Source organism: Corapipo altera, unplaced genomic scaffold (assembly GCF_003945725.1).
Source record: "Corapipo altera isolate COAL_440 unplaced genomic scaffold, ASM394572v1 51, whole genome shotgun sequence".
NCBI lineage: Eukaryota > Metazoa > Chordata > Aves > Passeriformes > Pipridae > Corapipo > Corapipo altera.
The window spans coordinates 1,949,260-1,973,161 of NW_020884892.1; the positions used below are offsets into that span (position 1 = coordinate 1,949,260).

Sequence of the window (23,902 nt, forward strand, 5' to 3'; positions counted from 1 at the left end):
TTTCACATCATTTTGATTAGTCATGTACAAGGTGTTCCTGTCACTTTTAACAAGTCACCAGCTGGATTACTCTAACATCCTTCAGTGAGCCTAGCCTTGAGTATCAGTATGAAGAAAAAAATTATTTGGGGTAGGTTGCAATTTCAGCTTTTCTGCTGACAGGAGAAAAGATGCTTTGGCAGGTTGTACAACCATATCTTTTCAAATAAAAATACCTAAAAGTGTAAGAAGGCTCATGGGAGGAAAAAAGTTATTTTGGCACAGAAGTGACTGAACTACTCTCTTGAACTTGCTTTCTGCCAAGTTTATTTCAAGTGAGACATAGACAAGTCATCAAGGGTGACAGGGAGGAATGCAAGCACCAGCTGATCACTGGCAAAAGTGTTTTAGAATCAGACATTTAATAGATTTTATTTATCATAGAACCATAGAATCATTAAGGTTAGGAAAGACCTCCAAGATCATCAAGTTCAACCTCTGACCAAATATCACCATTCCCAGTAAACCATATCACAGTGCCACATCTACTAATTTTTTGAACAATTCCAGTTTTGATAACTCCACCACTTTCCCAGGGAACTGAATTTGATAACGAAGGAGGAAGATGAGTGAAAACCTAACAGGAAGTCCATTTACACTCCTGTTACAAAATGTGGGGTAATGTTTGTCACCCATGACTTAAAAACTGTTTGAAATTAAAAATTTATTAGTTTTAAGTCCTAACTTGGATACTTTTCAAGAAATCTCATTTCATATAAAATTGATTTAGAAAAACATAAGTTATTGGGCTCAATTTTACTAGATTTAGAAGCTGTAAGAGTATAGGACAGACAACACAATCTAGAGTCTCCTCTGGACTGATTTTCTATGAGTCTGTGAAAGTCCAATTTGGCTTGGCATACATCAGAAAATGGCATCATTAATTTCTCTGTATTTTCTACTTCTTGTGCAATTCTTCTTCCTGAAATCTTATTGACTTGTTTTGCATGGCAATATTAATAAAACCAGTCTGCTTTGACTGGTGCTTGAAATCTGATGAGGACAGTGTGGCAACAGATAGGGGAACAAAACAACCAGAACAGCCGGTTCTATAGGTTTTCCTGTATGCTGGAAAATGTTTTGCCTTAGAATCATAGGATGACAGCTTTCTATGTATCTATTTGATTATAAAGACAGTGAGTATGCAGGGACTTGATACAGAGGTTGAGACCTTGCACAATATTGGTAGGACATAGGTGCAGCCCTGACCATCACTGCAGTGTCAGTGCATGTAGCTCTGTGCTGTACAGATTAGTATTGCAAAGCTCTCCCAGTATTTTGCCTCTAGGGATATGTGAACTAAAACCATTTTTTTTTTCAGCAAAACATAAGAAAAACAGTCATTTATAAAGGAAGAAAAAGCTATTAGAACCCATACAGAGAGAAGCCTGTGGGGTTAGTCTCCCATTACCACTGTATTACCAGAGCCAGGTCCATTTTTAAAATTAAATAAAAAAAAATTAAAAAAAAAAAAGGAAGAAGAAAAAAAAGTGAGTTTAACCTGCCATGACTTTGTATTCAACTCAAGAGCACAGCAGATACTCAATGCAGGAGAAAGTGGAAGGGAAATAGTTTTTCAATTGTGTGATTGATTTATAAACAAACAAGGAAAAATAATTCCTCAAAAAGCCCTGTTAATTTGTTTTGTGTGACAGCATTGTTAAAACCAGAGTGCCCACCAGTGTAGGTTTTGAAAGGTGCAGCACAGGGTACAGACTGGCAGCAGGTGTGTGGATGGAGTAAGTCACAGCTGGTGATCTTTTTAATTGCTGGATTTCAGTCTGAGAAACTGAGTCCCTGGGATTTGACCTCTGTGTAGCAGTGCAGTAGAAACAGGCATTGTCTTTTCCTTCCTTCCTTCCTTCCTTCCTTCCTGCCTTCCTTTCTTCCTTCCTTCCTTCCTTCGTCTCTGATACATTTGAAAGTTTAAGAACCAATAAACTTGAAAAATAGCCATCACAAAACTATTCCTAAAATGACTTGCATTAATAATGTATCTTCCTTGAAGACTGAGATTTCAGTTTATGATGTAAGAAAGTGGCTTAAAAAATTAAAAATTAACACTGAATCACAGCATATAAAATTGAGTGCCATAAATAAAGTAGTTCCCTGACTCTACAAATGGAAACGTTTGGGCAGAATGTTTTGTTTCCCAGTATCCCCCTGATTTTTCTGCTACCGGAATGAGCTTGTGCCATTTTGGACTAGTTTTTAAAACAGAATAGCATCCAGACAATATAAACATAGTGACAACATCTGTGTTATCAACACACAAATTTTCTCTGCTTTTCTCACACACAGACAATTTGTTTTTTCGTGGCTTAGTTTTCAGTGTCATAAATCTGAAAACTATCGGTATAATAAAATGTGAAAAATAAGCAGGCTTTCAGCTGGATTGCAGTTCTAACTGAAGGAAAGACATGGTGAAGAGCTGATTGTGATATTTGGTATTATTTCTGGAGTATTTCTGGTTTTATTAATGGTTTCATGGAAACATGTAGGGACCCTGGGAATAGATGAAGGCTCAGATCTGCTCGCTCTGTGCCAAAACATGGAGATAAAATGCAATTTCTGTCTCTCCTTACATTGACAATTATAAACACAAGTTGAGAGGGTTGGGGTTTTTGAGCCCAGAGAAGAGCAAACTCCTGGGAGACCTTTTAGCACCTTCCAGTAACTAAAAGGGTTGCAAAAGAGCTGGAGAGGAACTTTTTACAGTGGTATGTAGTGATAGGACAAGGGGATATGACATTAAACTGACAGAAGGCAGGTTTAGATCAGACATTAGGTAGAAATTCTTTACTGTGAGAGTGGTGAGACACTAACACAAGTTGCCCAGAGAAGTTCTGGATGCCTCATCCCTGGAAATGTTCAAGGTCAGGTTTGCTGAGGTTCTGAGCAACCTGGTCTAGTGGAAGGTGTCCCTGCACTCAGTAGGAGGGTTGGAAGGAGATGATCTTTAACCAAACCCATTCTATGACTCCGTGATTCTATAAAATTGTGAAACAGAAAGCCTGATGTGTAGAGACTTTGCTGCCAGCATGAGCTTTCTCACTGCAAAGCTTTAGCACAGAATTGCAGCCTAGAGCTGGAGGGCACTCAGGGTCCCAGCATGTGTTAGTGTGAGAGAGAAGCAACAGCAGACTGGATGCCTGTTTCATCATGTGTTGAGGACACAGTGGTTTGGGTTTGGGTTTGTTGTTCATTTCCTCCCCAGTTGCCCATCTGGTATCCTAATGTGATGTGGCTGAGAGGGCTCCTTTTGCTAACGGAAACGGGCCATGGTTTAGTATTTCAGAGCATCCAGCACCATCTGGTGGATAATTTGGAACCCACATTCTTTGATTTTTTTTTTCCCTGGTTACTACATCTGAGTAAAGTGTCTGCAAAGACTGAGTCTGTTCTCACTTCTTGCTCTCCAACTGGGTAACTAAGAACCTTTGCACTAAAATATACGACTTTTAAAGAGTAAAAGAAAAAGTGTCACCAGATTTATTTGGAGTAAAATAACTCAAAATGGTAGCTTTAATAATACTACTTCTAAATCAAGAGGAACTACTGTTATTGCTGTTGTTCTTAAAAGGACTTAATCCAACATAGGAACTGATTCTTTTTCATAGCACTGTCTTGATGTCAGAATTTCCTTTCTTTCCTCCAGCTGCTGAACAATCCAGAAAAGATAGCAGAACAGATAAGCAAGGACCTTGCCTGGCTTTGTTCTCACCTCCTGGCCCTGTGGACTCAGTTTCTAGAGGTGGCAACGCTCCATCCAGAAGTCACAGCTTATCTGACTCAGGAACATCACATGCTAAGGGTAATGTTAAGCAAGTTCAGTAATGGTCATCACCTAACAGGCATTAATGCTTTATCTAAATGTATATTTCCAATACAATTCTGCCTCTGTGAGTATTTATGTGAAATGGGGTAAGCAGGACAGGAGGTGAAGCCCAGAATTTGAAACTACAGATTTCAATTTCTGGAATGAATACTGTTGCCTTTGTGTGACCTAGGATTCTATTTAAAATGAGTGCACTTCAAGCATCAGCATCACACATAGAAAACGAGGTGGGTGGGAAGAGGTAGATATCACCTGTATTTGTCAGACATCCATAAATCATAAACATTTGTTTTAGAAGCCACAAACATTAAAGTGACAAATAACAAAAATATGATTTTATCTCAACTACTTTCACAAAACTGCCACGAGGAATATAAATTTGTTCTCTTCTCTTTGTCACATATATATTTTTATATATAGCTATTTGCCTTTCTTCCAGTGAGATGCACCCAACAAAATACTAATATTGCTGATGTTGAAATTGCTTCTTGTACTTGGTAATAAAGAAGGCACAAAAGCACTTGTGATTTGAGTTAATGTTGTCAGATCTGCTTGTCTGATTAGTTCAGCAAGTGCTTTGTCCTCCATTAGGACGTTCTTGGTTATTGACCAGACATCAGTTCAGCACATCCCCTGAGCTGAACTCAGTCTGATCTAATCATTAGAGAAAAGGGTGGGATTCACCTTGCTTAGCTTTAGGAGCATATAATGAAGTATTGACATCTCCGCTTATGTTTTTGCTCCTGTCAAAGTCACTGGAGGTCTGCTGACTCTCCAGAGTGACCAGAACAAACCTCCAGTTTCTCTCACCAGGAGCATGGCTGAGCTTGCAAAAGTGTGGCATAAAATTCAGGAAGAGGTGAATGAATGGCTTGTGCTGAGACTCCCCTGGTTAGTCTGACTAGGTCTCCCTTGACTTTGAGAGGACCTGGGTGTCTTTCAGCCAAAGGACCCAACTCTGTATGCTCCCAGCTCCAGCAAGGTGAATCCCAGCCTGTGGTTTCTTCCAACCTCGACTGATGCCTACTGCCTGCTTGGCCTTTTGTCAAATTACATACCCTTGTATGCTCCACATAAATTGTTTCTTCCAATATAAACTGTGTGTAATTATACTTTCCCACCTCTGGAAAACACTTTGAGAGCCCCAGATGAAAATTCCTACTATTAAGATACAGGGTTTTTTAAGGGATACTAGTCCTTTTTTTCAGAAAGGCCATTTGTTAAAGCACAGCTGGGGTTTAGGGAGATGCTGAGATGCTGTGACATATGCTTTTCTCTGCCATTTTCTGTCACTGTAACAGAGGTCACTTTTACAATTACTATTAAGAATGTATGGGCTGCAGTTTAACAGCTCAGTACATTTGATTGCATATTATGCTTGATTCATTTAAACTCAAAGCTTATTCCAGGGCAGATGACAGCACTGAGTTTTTTACAGCTTATTTCACACTCTATGCTCTGCCAGCCACTTCAGATCCATGGCTCTTTCGTAATCGATTATCCAGCACTGAACAGATCTAATGCCCATGAAGGGGTTTGAAGAGCTCTCATTTTGTATCATGACATAGGCAGGTGTACTTCTGCAATGATAGGGCTTATTCTCCTCTGGACTGATATGTATGACTTCCTTTTCTGTCTTGGTGGTTTGAAAGTCACTGTGAGTCACTGTAAATATTTCCATAGAAGAGACAATCAATTGTTCTAATTTAGTTAGTTGCTCCACTAATGCTGTATAATTTGGAAACGAAGAAATCTTCCCCACTTTAAGAATATTAGGGGAAATGATAAATTTCACAGCTTTTAGAAAAGTAGTAGAAGATGTAGATAACCAAATTTTGATTTATTGTCAAAGGACACTTCTTACCTCACAGCAAAATATGCAACAGCACCAGCTGTCCTGTGCCAGATTGGGAAAGTGAAACAGAATTGAACTCTTTGGTTTTTTCTGTCAACAGAATGGTGCTACCACACTGAGGAATCTGATCCTGACAGTCACTGCTGTTATTAGACTTGTGGTACTCGGCACCTTTCAGCAGATCTTTTGTTTAACTGGTGTGTCTCTCCCTCTCAGGTCAGGAGATTCTCAGAAGCCTTCTTCTACACTGAGCACCAGAAACCTGCTGTGCTCACATTCCAGGAAGGCCTGTAAGTAACCCATTAACCCTCCCCTGTCACTGGAATGATTGAAAATTTACTTTAAAACATTTCATAGTCAAGATTGAGGTCTTTTTCTGCTGGATATGGAGGAGTTTGGCTTGAGAGAAGTCACTGGCTCTGTTTTAGCTCCATACTGTAAAACCATTGAAATGAGTTTCAAAAGCAAGTGACTCTGATCGGGACCCAGCAAGAATTAACTTCAAGCTTCACACACACACACACACATATATATATATATATCTCCCTTTCTTCTATGATAAATTCCTGAACCAAATGCACCAGATCCAGCACAGGTAGTTTAATGGGAACTACTGGGAAGAAACAAATCTTAAAATTTACAAATTTTCTCTCTATGATCCCTAATATACATTTTTGGGGTAGACAGTCATGGATTTCTTTTAGTGTTTAGTCCAGCCCTATTTTCTATAGCAGAAAGGATATTTAAATGTGGACAGGAGCATTAAACAGCCAATGCAAAGCGGTGGATGTTCAGTAGATGCAGCAGTGGAGGGCAGGAATGGGGAATACCACTATATTAACAGGAGAAAACATGGGTGTGATATGAGTTCAGGGCTGTTAATGAATTGACCAAGAACCAACTATATAAAACAGACAAAGAAAACAAATGTTGAACCGGGCTGCATTCATAAAAATATACCCTAAAACATTGGCAGTGTACGTATTTCCCTTCTTGCTTACAACCAAGTAGGGCAGCATGTGGAGCCAGTTTTAAACCTGCACCTGGGCAAATTTTGCCTTTAGTTTTAGCCAATGATCCCAAGTGGAGCACGTGGGCAATACTCAGGACCTGACCCTTGAAGTCAAAGTTCAAAGAAAGATGCTCAGATTTGAATTTCTGAGTAATGAGGAATGTCCAGACTATTTGTCTGCTGAAACAGCCTGTCACCATGGGGGGATCATAGCACTGCCAGTGTGCAAACCCATCTTTCAGAAGGGGTTTAAAGGCCATGACATCAGATCCTGTCATGATTATGAGGCTTAAGTGAGCCATTTGCTTCTGACCCAGTGCAAAGAAGAAAATTGCTTTCTCACAGCTGTCACTGGGGACATTAAGACTGATTCAGTGTCGATGGAAAGGGCCATGACTTCATTGGTGGGTGAGTGGTACCAGGCTACCTTGTTCTGCCAAGTTAGAGCAGCACCAGGGCTACAGGTGCCCAGCTGCTTCACTTGGTTCTCCCACATCAGGATTTTAGTGAGCTGTGTACAAGGAAAACCCTCATGTCAAGATCCTGGGGTGAAGGCACAGACACTCATGGCCCCATTCAAACAAACATAACCCTGCACAGGAGGAAACCTAATTGCATGAAGTGCTTTTATTTCTCCAGAAAGCCACAGAACTAGCCTATTTCCTACATATAAACATAGTGTTTTTCTTAATGATTATCAAGGAGACTGAGTAAAAAAAAGTAAAATAGTTAAAAAAATTAAAAATTGATCTGTGTAGCAAATTCAAAAAGAAAACATGACTCTGCCACAAGGCCTGTATAGACTGAATTTGCTAGATGATAGAGATGGAAAAACAGTCTTAACTGTCAGAGTATTATTAATGTTGTGGGTGGTAGTAGCGAGTATTAATTGGACTCACAGAGTCTCCAGCTGAGATCGATACTCAGTGTGCCAGGTCCTGTACAACCACCTCAAGCAGTAACAGTTTAGTCCCTCAGTTCTTTCTTCCTTCTTACTACACAAGAGCTGGTTTTTGCCTCCTATACTGTTGTGAGTTTGTGTGAGGCCGTGCACCTATGTGTCTGATAGCATTTGACTGGTTAGACTGAAGAGGACACATCATTTCCAATATGCTGGGTATGGCCCAGTGTGGAGGCCTGTGTCAGGTGGTATATCCTCCCTCGATTTACAGACAAAAATGCTTTTCTTCACTCCTTTTAATAACAATTATTCATCTTTTTCACAAGGGCATGTAATAATCAGACAGGGTAATGGCTTTAAGATGAAGGACAGTAATTTCAAATTAGATATTAGGAAGAAATTCTTCCCTGTGAGGGTGTTGAGGCACTGGAACAGGTTACTAGAGAAGTTGTGGATGCCTCATCCCTGGAAGTGTTCAAGGCCAGAAGCTGTGGATGTCTCATCCCTGGAAGCGTTCAAGGCTGGATGGGGCTCTGAGCAACCTGGTCTGGTGTTCCTGCCAGTGGCAGGGGGTTGGAACTAGATGATCTTTAAGGTCCCTTCCAACTCAAACCATTCTATGATTCTACTAATTAACATGTCAGTGATAAAGTTATTATGATGCTAAGAGTTAACTCCAAACACCCAGGTGTTACTGCCAGCAAGACTGATCAGTTGGCTGTTTGAGGCTCCTGTCTAAGTCATGTTTTAGCGACCAATGACTTGTTTATCTCCGAGGAAAAAATAAACTGTCTAGAAGTAAGAAAAAATGATAGATAGCAATAATTATGATCTGAAGTTGGAGCTGATATGCTGCTCTGAATGAATTATTTGGGTCCAGACATAGGAATCTTCCATTCTGGCATGAATTCCACACCCACTGTTTGAGTTTTGGTTCATTATGTGTAAAGTGTGTTTTTACAGTTAACCTGCCTTTTACCAATGCTAATCTGAAGTATTGCCACTGTGTTGTCCTATGGGATCTGGGCAGACTTACTTTCAGCTGACCATCTATGAAAAGCTTGTTGCCTTCTTTGTATTTGATGCATTCCCATTTTTTTTTGAGACAGATGTTTAAATAAGAAAGCTCATCAGGAATAAAAATTATTGTATTTACTATAGCTAAACACACATTCCCATTCCAGTTTTAACTGATGAGAGCCTGATAGTATTTTGTGTGGCCCAAATGATAGAAACAGACAGGGACCTACAAGAAAGCTGAAGAGGGACTTTTTACAAGGGTGTGTAGGAATAGGACAAGGGGGAGAGGCTTCCAGCTGAAAGAGAGTAGGTTTAGATTAGGTAGGAGGCGGAAATTCTTTAGTGTGAAGGTGGTGAGGCACTGAAATAAGTTGTTCAGAGAAGTTCAGGATGCCCTGTCTCTGGACTTGTTTAAGGCCAGCCTGAGTAACCTGATCTAGTGGAAGGTGTCCATGTCCATGTCAAGGGGGTTGGAACTGGTTGATCTTTAAGGTCCCTTCCAACCCAAATCATTCTATGATTCTATAACTCTAGCTCTACCAACAGACAGTGACATCTTAGCTCTTCCAGATGTGCATGTGTGTGAGATACCACAGTGCTCTGAGGTCTGGTACAAGTGAGACAGAGGACCTGCCATGCATCTCCTTGGCTTTGTTCCTCCCTGTACTGCTCAACCAAATTTCCGATTATTGCTTCCTGCATCTGGGTTTTGAAACCCTGACTTTAGCCAGAGTGACAGACCTTGTTTCCTGACTGGGAAACCAGCTGAGTGATCCAGTCCCAGCCAGCAACTGTGACCCCTGGGAGGACAGCAATGGTTTATGGCAGCTAACAGGAGCCTGTGGCAGTGGCAGCTGGAATAGTTTTAAAAATGCTGAGGTCTTCAATAAGGGATCGTGCAAGTTGCAGCTATTTCTTACTGAGAGATTGAATTGTCCTAGGAATGCTGGGTATCTCCTATCACGCATCTTCCCTCTCCTTTTAAGGACATTGACTCTGTCCTCTGCCTTCATATTGGGGCTTGCAGGAGTGATGGAGAGACAGCACAGTAACTACTCAAACCCTCAATTTGTTTTGTACTTTACTGCCAGGATCCAAAGCCACGCACAGATTTCTACAGAAATTCGTAACTCAGAGTATTTCACCAGCATGCCCCCGCTGCCGGCAGAATGCCTCGACATCGACGGGGACTGGAACACTCTCCCAGTTATCTTTGAAGACAGGTACATGGATATGCCTTGCAAAGGTGAGTGAAACACCACAAGGTGCAGCTTCCTGGGACAGCTTGAACTGAGGGAGTTTTGCTGTTCCAGCCCAAGAGAAGTCGTCTCACATCCCTTGTGCTGGTGAGCTTGGAAGAGAGTGTGACTCCCTAAGTAATTTAGCTGAATTCTTCTGTTTTCCATAATAGAAAACTAGAGTATTTCCTTCATATTTTTCATCTTCAAAGTTGTTTTGTTAAAAGAGCTGGAGACAAAATGTGGAAAGAAAACTACATTGTTTGGATTTTTGTTATAGTACAAATTTAAAGGAAAAACACTATGACTGTTATCCCCACTGTGACATCTAGTGGTAAGAAATCTCAGAACAAAAAAACCACAATTTCATTGTGAAGCCCAACACTTTCCTGAAAGGCAGCATTGCCTTCCAAAAAATATTTTGCCCTTGATTATCCAAATCAAAATTTTTAATTAAGAAACTATTTAGCTATGTGATTTTTTTAGTAAAACCTCAGAATTTAGTAAGTTTTTCTTTTAACTCAACCATTAAGATTAGCAAGGAAGCAATGTGACTTAATATTATAGGTGACCATAGTCTAATGAACATAACCTGTGGTACAAAATTTCCACTCTTCCACAGTTATTCTACTGCCTAAATTTTGACGATGCTCATTATAGGTATTTAAACTGTTAAAATGAGTATTAAACTGCTTCAAAAGTAAGAGCTATACTATGAACAGTGTCAAATGACAACAGGAATACAAAGAAGTATCAGCTTTATTTCACTTAGCTGTGCTTTAAAAATTAAGAGTTTACGTACAGTTGTACTGAGGAAGGTGTATTTTATTGATAATGTCTTCTTTGGCCTAACAATAACTGTTCAGTGAGTACAATTCTAGTTAAATGCACTCTGACATGTGCATTTGTAGTGGTTTGAATCAAGTTTTTCCCCTGCAGTTGAAAATGGTAAAACCCCAGGGGGTGGTGGCCTTAGAAGTTTTGAAGTTTTGTCCGATGAGTGCTTCTGCAAAATATAAACATATCACAACCAAACAGAAGAGAAGAGTTGTAGTTTTGGGTTGAAGAAGAAGTAACCATGTTCTGAAACCATGAGCTGAAGGGGCAAGAGCCCCTCTGGGGGGCCACGGCCCCCCCAGCCCCCGGCTGGGGTCATAGAAACTCAGAAACAGTGTTAAGCGAGTTTTGTCCCTGCTGGCAGTCCACAGGTGAGGCCTTTGCTTGGAGTCGAAGGAGAGCCGAGGGGCTTGGAGACCCCCTTGTGTGTATTGAAAAGAGATCCAGCTACAACAATCCAGTTGCAAGTGCTGCATGGAAGACAGAAGAGGAGACCTGCTGCCCGAAATGTGGAAGGGATCTGTCCTTCTTCCCTCCTAGACTTTTGTTTGGAGGGGAGAAGAGATCTGATCCATTGTAAATACTAATGTCAAATTAGAGATAGTTAAGATCGTGTGTATAATGTATTATAATATTTATTTGTACAGTCATTGTAATATATTCCCTTTTCCCCATTTTGAGTCTGGTGTTTTGTCTAGAGAAAATCATCCCACATTAGGCTGAGATGTGGGAGGGGGGATGGAGCTAGGGAATTAGGTTTTGAGAATCTCAAACCATGACAGCATTATAAGGTACCTGTAATGTATGTATGATTTACATAATATAAATATATATAGTATATTTTTTTAGGTCTTAAAATCCCTTTTAAAAGTCCCATATGACTTTGGTGTAATTTATTGTGTTCTTACAGGTACTACTGCTATCTTTTTTTTTTCTTTTTTTTCTTTCAGATCAGAATTTGGAAGTTTTCTCAGATTTCGAGGTTCCTGCAAATACTCAAATGGATGTAATAAATGAAAATGAAGACTGTGCATCAAATGATGCCACTGCAGTAATGAAAGGAGACTTTGGTAAAGGTATTCCACTAATACATGACAGGATAAACAGGAATCCCTCATGCTTATACAGCAGTACTGAAGGTGCTGCTGAGGGTTTAAACCAGCACTCCACATCTCAGGTATGTACAGCAAACAAAGAAGGCCAAAGGAAATCTGAAAATATTTTTGTTTCAAGAAGAGAAACTGTTTCTGACTCAGAGTCAGGCAATGCAGAACACATGTCAGGAGACTTTGAAACACCCAAGGAAGTTTTATTAAAAGATAATAGACTTGGGGCAGATGTTACTTATGGAGACACAAAACCTAGCAATAAGGACTCTCACAAAAGTGAGCCTGTGTTAATTGTCAGTGGTCAGTATGAGTGTGGAGCATGTGGAACTGATGGGTCAGAAGACAGGACTGAAATACATGAAATAGATGAATCTGGTCATCCTGAGAAAAATTTCACTTCATCTGAACTTGCACTGAATGATTTGACCAGTCTTGAAAAACCAGAAGATCCTGACACCAAGGCTCATCTCCCTGTTTTGAAACCTTTACCCTCACACTGCTTTGAAGCGAAATTGCTCACAAAGGAGCAACGAGGTGAGGAGAGTGAGGAGTTTACCCTCATGACAGGGGTCATTAAAAGATCTTCCTCTATAATATCTGATTCAGGCATTGAAAGTGAACCAAGCTCAGTGGCGTGGTCTGACGCTCGGAGTCGGGCGCTGGAACTGCCCAGTGATCGAGAGATCCTGCACCCCTTGGTCCGGAGGCACGCCATCCACCGAAACTCCCTGGAGGGCGGACACACGGAAAGCAACACCAGCTTGCCCAGTGGGATCCAAGCATCGCTCACATCCATCAGCTCTTTGCCTTTTGAGGAAGAGGAGCGGGAAGTGGAGCTCACCAAACTGACAAAATCTGTCTCAGCTCCTCAGATCAGTAGCCCAGAAGAACCCACAGAGGAGGTGGATATATCCAAACATGGTGAGGCAACCTCGGGAGACCAAAACCCAAAAATCTGCATGGAAACAGAGGGTGAAGATGGGAAATTAATCATTGACTCTTCTGAGTGTCAAATCACCACTGAAAGTGGACAAATAGAGCCAAGACAACATCCCAAACTCCCCCTCAAACACAGTAGCAGTAACACTGCGTTACAAGGAGAGGAGGAGAAAGGTTTTCCAGAGACTTGCTGTAGTTTGGAAAATGCAAGACCACCCCTTTGTCCAAAGCAGCTCCAGGATAATGTCTCTGAGAGCCAGTCACTGGAGAGCAATGGTGAGTGCAGCTTAAAAACACCAAGGGCTTGTAATTACTTGGACCAAAATATAGATAATTTTGATACATTCATTGAGGATCCAAAGGATAAACTTAAGTTGGACAGTTTAAAAATACAACAGGGCTTCTGCAATAGCAGAATTTCAGGAGAGGAGAGTTTCTCTCAAAGTGTAAAGGTGGTACCAGATTTGTGCTATCCCATTACAGCTCCGTCAGAGACCTCCACTGAATTCGGCTCACTGCAAGGAGAGTATGGCAGCTCTCTTGCTGATGAGAGCCCAACAGTGTGTGCAGAAGTGCAGGTGTTACAAGAAATAGAGCTCAATGACTCACCTGCCCCAGCAGACCCTGCAGCAGGGTCCTACCAGGCTGAACATCCTCAGGAACCCAACAGCCAAGAGCATAAACTTGTAGCGAACGGCACCGGGTTTCCTTTGGCAGTGACGGAGGGAGTAGCCCTGGAAAGCAGAAAGGCTGCTGATGTGGTTAACCTGTCAGTCTCTTGCACAGCCACGTGTCTTCCCTTCTCTTCCGTACTCAAAGAGACCCCCGCCATGGTTGGCTTCTCTGCAAAGCAGGCTGTGATCCCTATCACGCGCCAGCCTCTGGGCTCCTTCGGAGTTGTCTCTTCTAATTCTGATGAGGTGGATGAAGAGACGAACGAAAGGATGCTGAAGTAAGAATATCTTATTACTTCACTAATGTAACTGTAATGCCAAGAGACCCTGGCAAAGTTCAGGACCCTAGTACACTAGGCACACAGCAATCTTGCACTTGAGACAGTTGCCTGAGGAATTTCAGTATAAATAATCCAAATAGACAAATAGTTTGTATAGAATGAATTATCTAAATAGACAGGAAGGATGAAAACACAGAGAGACCAAGATTGTCATAGACAACAGGTCCTTAACTCTCATGAAAAGCAGTGGGATTTTGGTGTCTAAATAATCTTTAAAATCTGACCATCCTTCATGAAATCAAGGCTATCTATACCTGATATCAACCCCAGACAGTCAGTACACTATAGATCTGCTATAGATTATTTTTCTCTTCTGCTTCAGTAATTGCACTCATTAGCTGAACTCTGAAATGGGAGCACAGATTGGTTGGTAGGTCTCAGTTTCAGCTTCTCAAACTGGAAAAAGAGGACAATGGGAACCATGGATATCTGGAGAAGAGGAATTATTATTGTTTCTGGCTTCATTGCCCAATGCAGAAGTGCCACACCATGACTTTGATGTCCCAGGGCCCACTGAACAGATTGGCATGCTACCACATGTACACTTCCATTATATTTTGCTGTCTCTACTGTGTTGAGTGCCAACAGTAACATTGGAATTTGTCAACCCATTCTGTCCTCCAAAATGTTGGCTGTCTGCATGTGCATTCCTTTGAGAGGCAAGAGGGGTTTTTTTATTCTTTTGAAAGCATTTTGAGGTTTGTTTTATACATGATGCTGTAACTCCTGCTTAATTTAAGCACAAAATTTGTTTATTTGTGAAACAGAACATTTAAGCATGTGTTCATGCACGTGAATCCAAGGCCTCACCCAAAAGCTAGTTTTTTCATTCTAATATCCCTTAAAATTTAGTTGGCTTGATGTAAGTAAATGCTCACTATTGGACTCATTGATCTTAGAGGTCTTTTCTAACCTTAATGATTCTATAATTATATCAAGTGGTCTTAAGCTGTCCCCAAGCTTTGAAGTTTTATGTCTCCTAATTTGTTTCATCCCAGTTTTCTCCCTAATTCTACACTTACGTTGTGTCTATTAATTCCTAAAAGCTCTGGATAAGTTTTGCTAAGTCAAAAGCCCACCGAAGAGTTTGTCATCTTCAGCCAGCGGAATGCTTCAGGGTGAATTCAGGTGTCACATTTTAGACCTTTATTAGGAAACGGATTAGTTTAATTCTTTGAGCACTGAGTTACTCTTCCTCTAAATGCTACCAAATGTTTTTAAAAGAACCCAAAACCAAACCAAACCAAACCAACAATATCTACCACATGAGTTGCATCTTTTAACTCTAGTCTGAGGAAGGAGGAGAACACCTTCTACCTGACTATAAATGCATCTGATGGTAGCAAAATGACACATTTTGTATTCCATTACCTATAAGGCCAGTGATATTGTTAAGATGCAAAATTGCTAATTCTCTTAGTCTAATTGTTACAAGCTACCAGAAAATTATTTTTACCCTACTCTTTCATTCCTCTGGCATGTGTGAGGTGCTAATGCACTTTAGCTATTCCCTGTATTTAACCAAGTTACTCAGAAACAGACTTTCTTCCCTGCATCCTGATCTCTCTCAGTCCTAACAGACAAAGAAGAGTATTCAGGTCTCTGCTTGAAAGCTGCAAACATAACTTCTTGCAAATACAAGCCTTCTCATTTCTAGTTTGAAGGTTTGTTGTTGAACACCCAGTTCTATTGTGATTAATTAATGTATTCTCCAGTTTTTATCAGGCCAAAGAAAAATTTAAAAAAGAAATGAAGATTGAAGGATTTCTGTACAGTGACTTATCTGTACTAGCTTCTGATATCCCGTATTTTCCACCAGAGGAAGAGGAAGAAAATTTAGAAGATGGAATTCACCTGGTTGTGTGTGTCCATGGGTTGGATGGTAAGGCCAGGAGGAATTACTCTTTGTAAGTCATTTTGGTGTAAATTAAAAAAAAAGGACAGATGTTCAGCAAGTATGAAAGAACGGAGAGTCTAAGTATTTCTCTTAGCTGAGTATTTATTCCTTATTATGCTATTTGGTCCATTGTAATAAAGGACCCAAAAGAAGATGAAATATTTGGGCTAAGAAATGAGGTACTGCAACCTTTGTTTGCTTATGTTTAAACAGAATTTTACACCAAAGCATATCAGTCCTCTTGTGTACAGTAGAAGTTCATTATAGTAACTTCTCTTGTCTTTCTACAGATACTTTGTTGTTTTGTAGTATGTCAGCAGGAGGAAAAAAATATTTAACTCCCCAAAACAGTGTTATAGGGAAATGAGTGGCTGGTATTAGAAAATGGGAGAATAAAAATCATTATTCACTGCAGAGGAAGCAGATCTTGGAAGTTTTTACATGTGTGCTGTCTGAGCAGAAAACAGTTATGTTAAATGTGAACTTTCTCTTGTCAAATTCTTGGTATTAATGGGAAAAGCCTAGATTTTAACCTTGAAACTACAGAGAAGGAGGGGTAGAGACTGAAATCTCAAAAAAATGGAAAACAAACACTTACTGGCTGTTTGCCATTGAATATCTCAGTGGCAGGAATGTCCTCCTCGTGAGGTGGCCATACCTACTTTTCCAACAAAATATTTTGGAAGACTTTCTAATTTCCTAGTATGGAATGAGGCATCTGTCCAAATATTAGGAGCCTAACAATATTTCAGCACCATCTCTAATAGTGAATACACAGAGGTGGGCTGCTCTTCATCTGAAGGTACAGCCCTATAACCCAGCACATGTGCCGAGGTGTCCCTGGGGTCCTCACCATCTGTGAAGATGGAAGGACAGACCTCAGCTTGTTGTCTTTGTGTCCTGCCTCTGCTGTTCAGCAAATAGAGGGCAGAGTTATTCTGTACCTGATCTTTGCCCCTTTTTCCCCACAGCAGCAAGCGAGGTCCAGCCCACCTGGGGCAGGATGTGGGTGTTCTTACTCTCCCACTCTTTCAATGCATGGTGTGGTAACCTTCTTATCAGCACTTAGCAAGAACTCCCTGGTGTCAAGGTTGTTGTGTCAAATTGACTCTATACTCGTTAGTTTTCTGTTGAATTGCATCTTGTAAAGTACCTTTTATTCCCAGGTAACAGTGCAGATCTGCGCCTAGTAAAGACTTTTATAGAACTGGGACTTCCTGGTGGAAAACTGGACTTCCTAATGTCTGAAAGAAATCAGGTAGTACAGAACCAATTTCTGGCTTCCTTTAGATTACTGACACAGGGCCTTAAACAAAAATCTTTTCAGCAGCTGAATGAAGCAAAAGCACTTGTGAATTCAGGGAATTTTATGTAGCATTTAGTGCAAAGGCCTGGTCCTCTTACTCTCTAATTTGGTAGGGTGTTAAAACCTATTGGAAAATATTTCTGGCATTAAAGTCAAATGCAATGACATTAGCAGTAATAGGGCTAGACCTTAGAGGAAGAAAATGGATTTATCCTGTCAGTTTGCAAACTTGGTAGCCTGGTACCTCTTCAACACTGCACAGATGAAAAGCAGCAAGTTTAGTTATGGTAAATTCTCAGGAGGATATGGAATATCCAGCAGGTGTTGTCAGCTCCCTGTGCTGCATCAGCCATTGTTTCTCCTGATGCAAGGTTTGTGAGATTTATTTCCTTGAATGATAAAGAAATGTCTTCCAGAAAAATTGATTGCTGGTCTAGGCAGAGAAACAGAAATGAATCCTGTGCTTTGCTCTGCAACGAACACATATTTATGGCACAAAGGCCTAACTTTATGCTCAAGATAAGGATTTCCAGTGCCCAGTCAAAAACATTATTCTGATTTATAAACCACTGAGAAACGTGAGTCAAAACTTTCCAACCTTCTTTGTTCAACAGCTTTTATTTTTTGAAGTGGCTGGTTGGTGTCAGTCTGTGAACTTACCACCTTCCAGCTCACATCCCTGTCAGCAGCAGACCTGTACAGTGAATGTAAGCAAGGTGAAATAAGTGAGACCACTTCATACTTCCATCAAAGCCTTTCCTCAGAGAAGAGAATGTTTTCAGAGAATGAAAAATCATGCAGCATCTATATTTAACATTATCCAGAGCCCATGATGGGAACTATTTTAAAGGTCTTATAGTCTGTGAAGGTGGGGAAATTCTCATGGCACTGGAAATAGAACGTGGGTGGTTTGATGATTATTTTGATGCTGCAAAGCATTCCATCACTGTTTTTTCCTTTCTTTGAGAACCACACTGAAAATGACCCAAGAAATCAGTCATTTAGCTGTTTTACCTTACAGAGGAAAATGCAAATCACTTCTTTTAGGCATTCATTTGTGATGCATTTGAAAAGCTCAGTCAGGCTGAAATGATAGTAAAGGATGGAGGTATGACCAGGTGAAATATGAAGCTTGATGCGCTTTGTTTATGATTAACGTTCAGGCTGATATTCTTCCAGTTTTAAACAACCTGAACGGTTTGGGATAATGAGCCTAGAAGGAAATAATTAATTATCAATGCAAACAAAACAAACAGGCAGAAGGTTAGTGGACTGTTTGTAGTTTATGAGAACATTTATTTTAAGTCTCTTGCAAAGTGAATATGCTCAAGTTTTCCTTTGCAAGGGCTGCAATTAGCAAGATGAGTTGTGTCACAAAAGCATTAATTAATGATATGTTTCAAAAGCATTAATTACTGATATATTTTACTGAGAAGCCGCTCCAACACTTGATGATTGTTTTTGTGGCATCTCATTAGTTATGAATTTGATTTAGAGCCCTGTTGAATTGCCAAATGGCACAGTTCTGAGTAAGATCTGCCTGTAATTGTATAGACTGGACAATATATTATTTGTTTTATTGTCTCACAACTGGCAGTACTGTTGCAAGCAACAAATTGTTTGCTTCTCTAAACTCATTCTCTTTCTGATGGCTGTTGAATAACAAACACACAGCATTTGATTAAGATGACCAAATAATTTTGTGATGGCATCCTGATCATCAGCATAACTCTCATGTCAGCGTATAATGCTGTAAACTGTTTTATCGCTGTAATCTATTGAATCCCAAATGGCAAAAGCTGTTCTTCCATGTGCAGAGTCTGATATCTAGAACAGCTGAGCATTAGCAGTCATCACCGATGTCAAGTCAGGCTGCTTTACCATCATACTTAGGATTGTGGAGTCACTCAAAAATCTCTTTGAAAAGAGAACTTCAATTTTTAGAGGACCTGGAGACTGAGAAAAATCACCCTTTTTCCTCCTTGAGCATGTATAAAGAAAATTTACACATTATTACAGGTTATTACATTTCTACTTGCATTTTACTTTGAAAAACAACATCTGCCTGCAATTAGTGCGTATATTTTAATTCACTAACTCATTTTATTTCTCACCAGACTGATACTTTTGCTGATTTTGATACAATGACTGACCGATTATTGGATGAAATTATTCAGCATATCCAGTTGTACAACCTCTCTATATCCCGAATAAGGTAAGCCCTATGGTAGTTAATAGTCTGTAACTTTTTGAATTACATGAGCAACACTCAGTGAAATTAGCTTTTCCGAAAGTGCTCTGTACTACAAGCCATTGAATCAGTGAGACTAATTTTTACATTGTTATAGATGAAAGAGTATCTTGTAGACTGAAAAAAACATGAAACGATAGCTAAAGGACTAACTGATAACTAAGTAAAAGAGTCCCCCACAAGAGTAATTTGTGCCATCGGTGTGTTTAATTTAAAGAAAATACAGATGGGTTTTGTGTTAGTGTAATTCTTTTTTTCCCAACAGTTTTATTGGACATTCCCTTGGTAATGTCATCATTCGATCTGTACTGACTCGGCCCAGGTTTCGCTATTACCTCAACAAGTTACACACCTTCCTGTCCCTCTCTGGTCCTCACCTGGGAACCCTTTACAACAACAGCACTTTGGTTAGTACAGGTAAGAGCTGGTGGGATAGCTGTGACTGCCTGTGGTCCATGGCAGAATGCGTGAGAGGGCAGCACAGGGAGTCAGCAATAAATCGTAGCATGAAGTGCATTGCAGTTGTGGAAAATATTTTCTGAAGACTTCAAGTCCACAAAGAAAAAACTGCAATGGGGGTGGCTTTCAATATCTACTACAAGGTCCATTGCAGTGCTCCCTGGAAAACCCAAGGGTGTGTAGCAGTGAGATGTGACCCTGCTTCCACTTAGTCTTTCACTTCTCTGGATGTTGCCAATAAAGAGAGACATCTCCAGGGCTGAAAAAGACACTTTTTCATCAGAATCTAATGTCCGTGATGGAAAGTTCAGTCTCCCTGAGTTGTTTCTGCTACCATGACATGGATAATCATAGAATCGTAGAATAATTTGGGTTGGAAGGGACCTTAAAGATTATCTAATTCCAACTCTGTAACAGTGAGCAGCGACATCTTCAACAAGATCAGTTTCCCCATCCAACCTGACCTGGATTGTTTCCAGAGAGGACATCTCCCACCTCTCTGGACAACCTGCTCCAGTGTCTACACCCCTCGTGGTAAAGAATTGGTTCCTTATATCTAGTCTAAATCTATCCTCTTTTAGTTTAAAACTGTTAAGTCTATCTTGTGAGATCCTTAGGCTTTTTTTCCCTGTTGATTAGGAATGCAAGAGTAAAAAAGACTTCTGAATTACAGTGCTATCCTTACTGTAGGCACGTGTCTTTGATTGCCTTGCTTCATAAGTAACAGACAGGATAAAAATATACACCAATTTTCATTCCAGGTCTGTGGCTCATGCAGAAGTTGAAAAAGTCAGGGTCTCTTTTGCAACTGACCTTCAGGGACAACGCGGATCTACGCAAGTGTTTCCTCTATCAGCTCAGCCAAAAAACGGGTGAGTAGTGCTTGGTGTGCCTCTGGAAATACGAAGGGCTATTCCAATGGGTTGTGCTAGACTGGCATTTTCTCCAGGGAGTAAAGGAAATCTCCATTTTGTTAGTGATCTTTCTTTGAACACTCTTGTTTTCAGGAAGGGTGGCTCTTTCTAAAATCTAATATCTATTTTATTTGTGCATTTTTTTCTGCACTGGTTATCAGAGAATATATTTTCCAAACTGTTAACATCAAACAAGATCTTTGTGCTGCAGTAAACATGCAGCTAAGTTATATTCTACAAGCAAGAAACATCATTCTTGACAGGCCACCACTGCTTAATTTATGCTACTAGATGAAAACCATTTTTCCTTTCTTATTATTTTTTGTAAGTTTAACATCTCCTGTCTCTGGGAAATATGACTTTGTGAGATGAAGAGCAAATTTTATTCATGTCTATTTTGACACTTCTGTACTAAAGAGAGATGTATGGCCTCACACTGGAAAAATGGTGTCTGAATAAAGAATCTTTTTACCCCTTCTTTGGTCTGTCATGAATAAATGAAATAAATCAGGCTTTTCTTAAGAAAAGAAAGCAAGCATGATCCTTCTACTCATGTAAATGTTTTCTTTTAAGAGTTATTTTTCATATTGCGTTTGAGCAAACTGGTGCCAAGTATGTAGTCACAAGGTCTCTACTTGATGTTTAATTTGTTTCTCTTACTTTGTTACACTGCTAGTAGGAAACAAAGACTATGCTAATATGAGTATAACATCTTAATTCTTAGTATGACCAACATAGACTTGTTTCTTAATTTTATGAACAAACTACATAGCATAATCAGTGACAGGAAGATGATATATATTGGCGTTATTTGAATTTTCCCTTTGATTCCCTGGCTCTCATTTCCATGGAGTACAGTTGATGTCTGCTTCACTACTGTTGAGTTAAAATAAATTGGGTCTACACAGGAAGCTTATATTGTAACCTCCCAAGAAAAAGAATTTCTAATCATGTGTTGTGAGTCAAAGTGATTTGGTTTTTGTTAGTTTGGTAGACTGGAGATGTAACACACTATAAATTAAGGCATTGTACCTGAAAATGCAGAAAGCAGAAATTTAAATGTGGAGAGAGTTGCCTGTAAAGTCAGAATCATCCAGGTACGTGCTTATGCAAAATGTCTGAAGAAGCAGATAGTTCCATATGTGAACATATGAACTGGTATACTGAGTCAATATAGAGATGCCCCTACCTGAGCACCCTGCTCCCAGATGTGGTTGGGACAACCTACAGAGGAAGAAATGCCAGAAGCAGTGTTGTACCTGCATTCCCAGATGACACTTAAAACCTCCAGCGATTTCTGACCTTCTTGTTAAAGTTGAAGTCCCTGCTACTTTTCAATCTCTTTAAAAAATGTTCCTCATGCTTGTCTTAAAAAAAAATAAAAAATCAAACAAAAGCCAACAAAATATTCTTCCTTATTCAACCTCTTCACATAGGTTTTTAGATATGGTAACATGTACTGTTGCTTCTCCTACTTTTTACTTCAGAATGAAGTTGTAAACTCGGTTTGATTACACAAGAAGAAAAACCACTTCAGCCAGGTTTTGGAAAGGCAGGCAGCAGGACTTTTCTTTGTGGTGGTGATGGTTAGCTTTTCTGTGAAAATCTAGAAATCACAGTCACAGAATCATAGAAATATAGGATGGTTTGGGTTCGAATGGATCTTAAAGGTCATCTCATTCCAACCCCCCTGCCATAAGCAGGGACACCTTCCACTAGATCAGCCCCATCCAGCCAGGCCTTGGTTCTGGATGCTGCCAATAAAAAGAGGCATCTCCAGAGCTGAAAAGGACACTTTTTTATTGGAATTGAATGTCCACGATGGAAAGTTCAGTCTTGCTTACCTCTTTCACACAAGATGGGAGGGAAGGATGAAGGACAAACCCATAGTTCTTCTGTGTTCAGGGTACTCTCTGGACTAATAACCCAGATCATTGGTATCCGTTTTCTTACTTTTCTGTTAAATGGGGATGGAGGGCTCAAGACACCACAGACAGGGCAAACAGCAGGAGCCTGTTTCCACAACTCATCAATGGCCCTATTACCTCTAGGGAAGAGGGAGGATTCTAGTTTCCAGTCAATGTACCAGCAGTGTACATTTATTAAGGGACTGCTGAATGCAGGAATTGGATGGATCCCAAGGCTCCCTCATCAGTGGTGTAGCAGTATGACATCACAGCAGTGAAGCTGCCTCCTTTTCTCCTCCCTCTCTCTATTATGTTTGAGAACTGTGCTAATTCACTGTGTTATTTTTAAATTTATTCCTGATTAGAGGTATAAATATTTGCAAAATTAAGGTTTTAATCAGTTTTTTTTTTTTCACAGTTTTTTTTTGTTAGCATACAGTTAACCTTTTTGGTTGTTGATAAGTAATGAATACATCTAAGAAGCAGCAGAAATGTGTTTAAGCTGTTAGGAATCTTTCTAAGCTTGTGTTGGGTGTTTTAATAATTATCATGTATTTTACACTGTAGGTTTTCAAAAACCTTTGAATATGAAGTAGTCATGCTGACACTGTGTGTATTTTTCATCGCTGCACTTCACTGTGATTAATGTATTTAATATGTTTGCCACAGGTCTTCAGTACTTTAAAAATGTTGTGTTAGTGGCCTCACCCCAAGACAGATATGTACCCTTCCATTCAGCAAGAATAGAAATGTGCAAAAATGCACTTAAGGACAGACACACAGGTATGTTTAAGATCTTTTCTATATTCACAAAGTTATTGAGGAATTGTGGTTTTGTGCAGCTGAGGTCATTGCATTAGAAGGGTTTTTCATCAACATGATGAAAACTCAAATGTTTATTTGATAAGGAAGAAAGTGTTCTCTTCCCACAGGAAATTACTGAAATCAACAAAAGAAGCTTTTCAAGAAGCTCTTTGCCTGATGAAAAAAAACATTCAATCAGGTCATAATCAGAGGTTTCTTACTGCTTCTTCCTCTTCCCTCTAATTTTTTTTCTTTAAAATGACGATAATAGAACTAGCTCTTGATAATGTTTTTCTGTAGTCTACTGATTTACTTATATTATCTCACCTTTGTTACACATAATGAAATCTCTCTCAGTATAACCAGAGTCAGGGGATTTTCCCTTTCTTTCCAAGAGTGTTTGAGTGATTGCCAGATAATTTAAGGGACAGATCTAAAATTGTGTTGATTTGTAATAAAATCTGTAAAGCATATCAGGACTCAACGTCACTCAGAGGCTCTCCTGTGAGCTCAGGCCATGTGTTGTCCCAGGTATTGCCTTTGTTATTAACAGTCTGCCTC

At 39.9% G+C, this 23,902-nt stretch overlaps 1 protein-coding gene across 3 annotated transcripts in view; it reads left to right on the forward strand.

The window, feature by feature from the left end:
• Window positions 1–23,902, forward strand: part of FAM135B (family with sequence similarity 135 member B) — a 199,576-nt gene that overhangs the window by 172,727 nt on the left and 2,947 nt on the right. For 2 of the 3 annotated variants that reach the window (XM_027645656.1, XM_027645658.1), the window contains 10 exons: window positions 3,698–3,853; window positions 5,949–6,022; window positions 9,757–9,911; window positions 11,691–13,740; window positions 15,519–15,685; window positions 16,867–16,958; window positions 19,124–19,221; window positions 19,523–19,674; window positions 20,478–20,588; window positions 23,207–23,320. In XM_027645656.1, the coding sequence (XP_027501457.1) occupies window positions 3,698–3,853; window positions 5,949–6,022; window positions 9,757–9,911; window positions 11,691–13,740; window positions 15,519–15,685; window positions 16,867–16,958; window positions 19,124–19,221; window positions 19,523–19,674; window positions 20,478–20,588; window positions 23,207–23,320 (3,169 nt within the window). The remainder of the gene's footprint in view (window positions 1–3,697; window positions 3,854–5,948; window positions 6,023–9,756; window positions 9,912–11,690; window positions 13,741–15,518; window positions 15,686–16,866; window positions 16,959–19,123; window positions 19,222–19,522; window positions 19,675–20,477; window positions 20,589–23,206; window positions 23,321–23,902) is intronic. The other variant, XM_027645657.1, reaches the window with a different exon arrangement.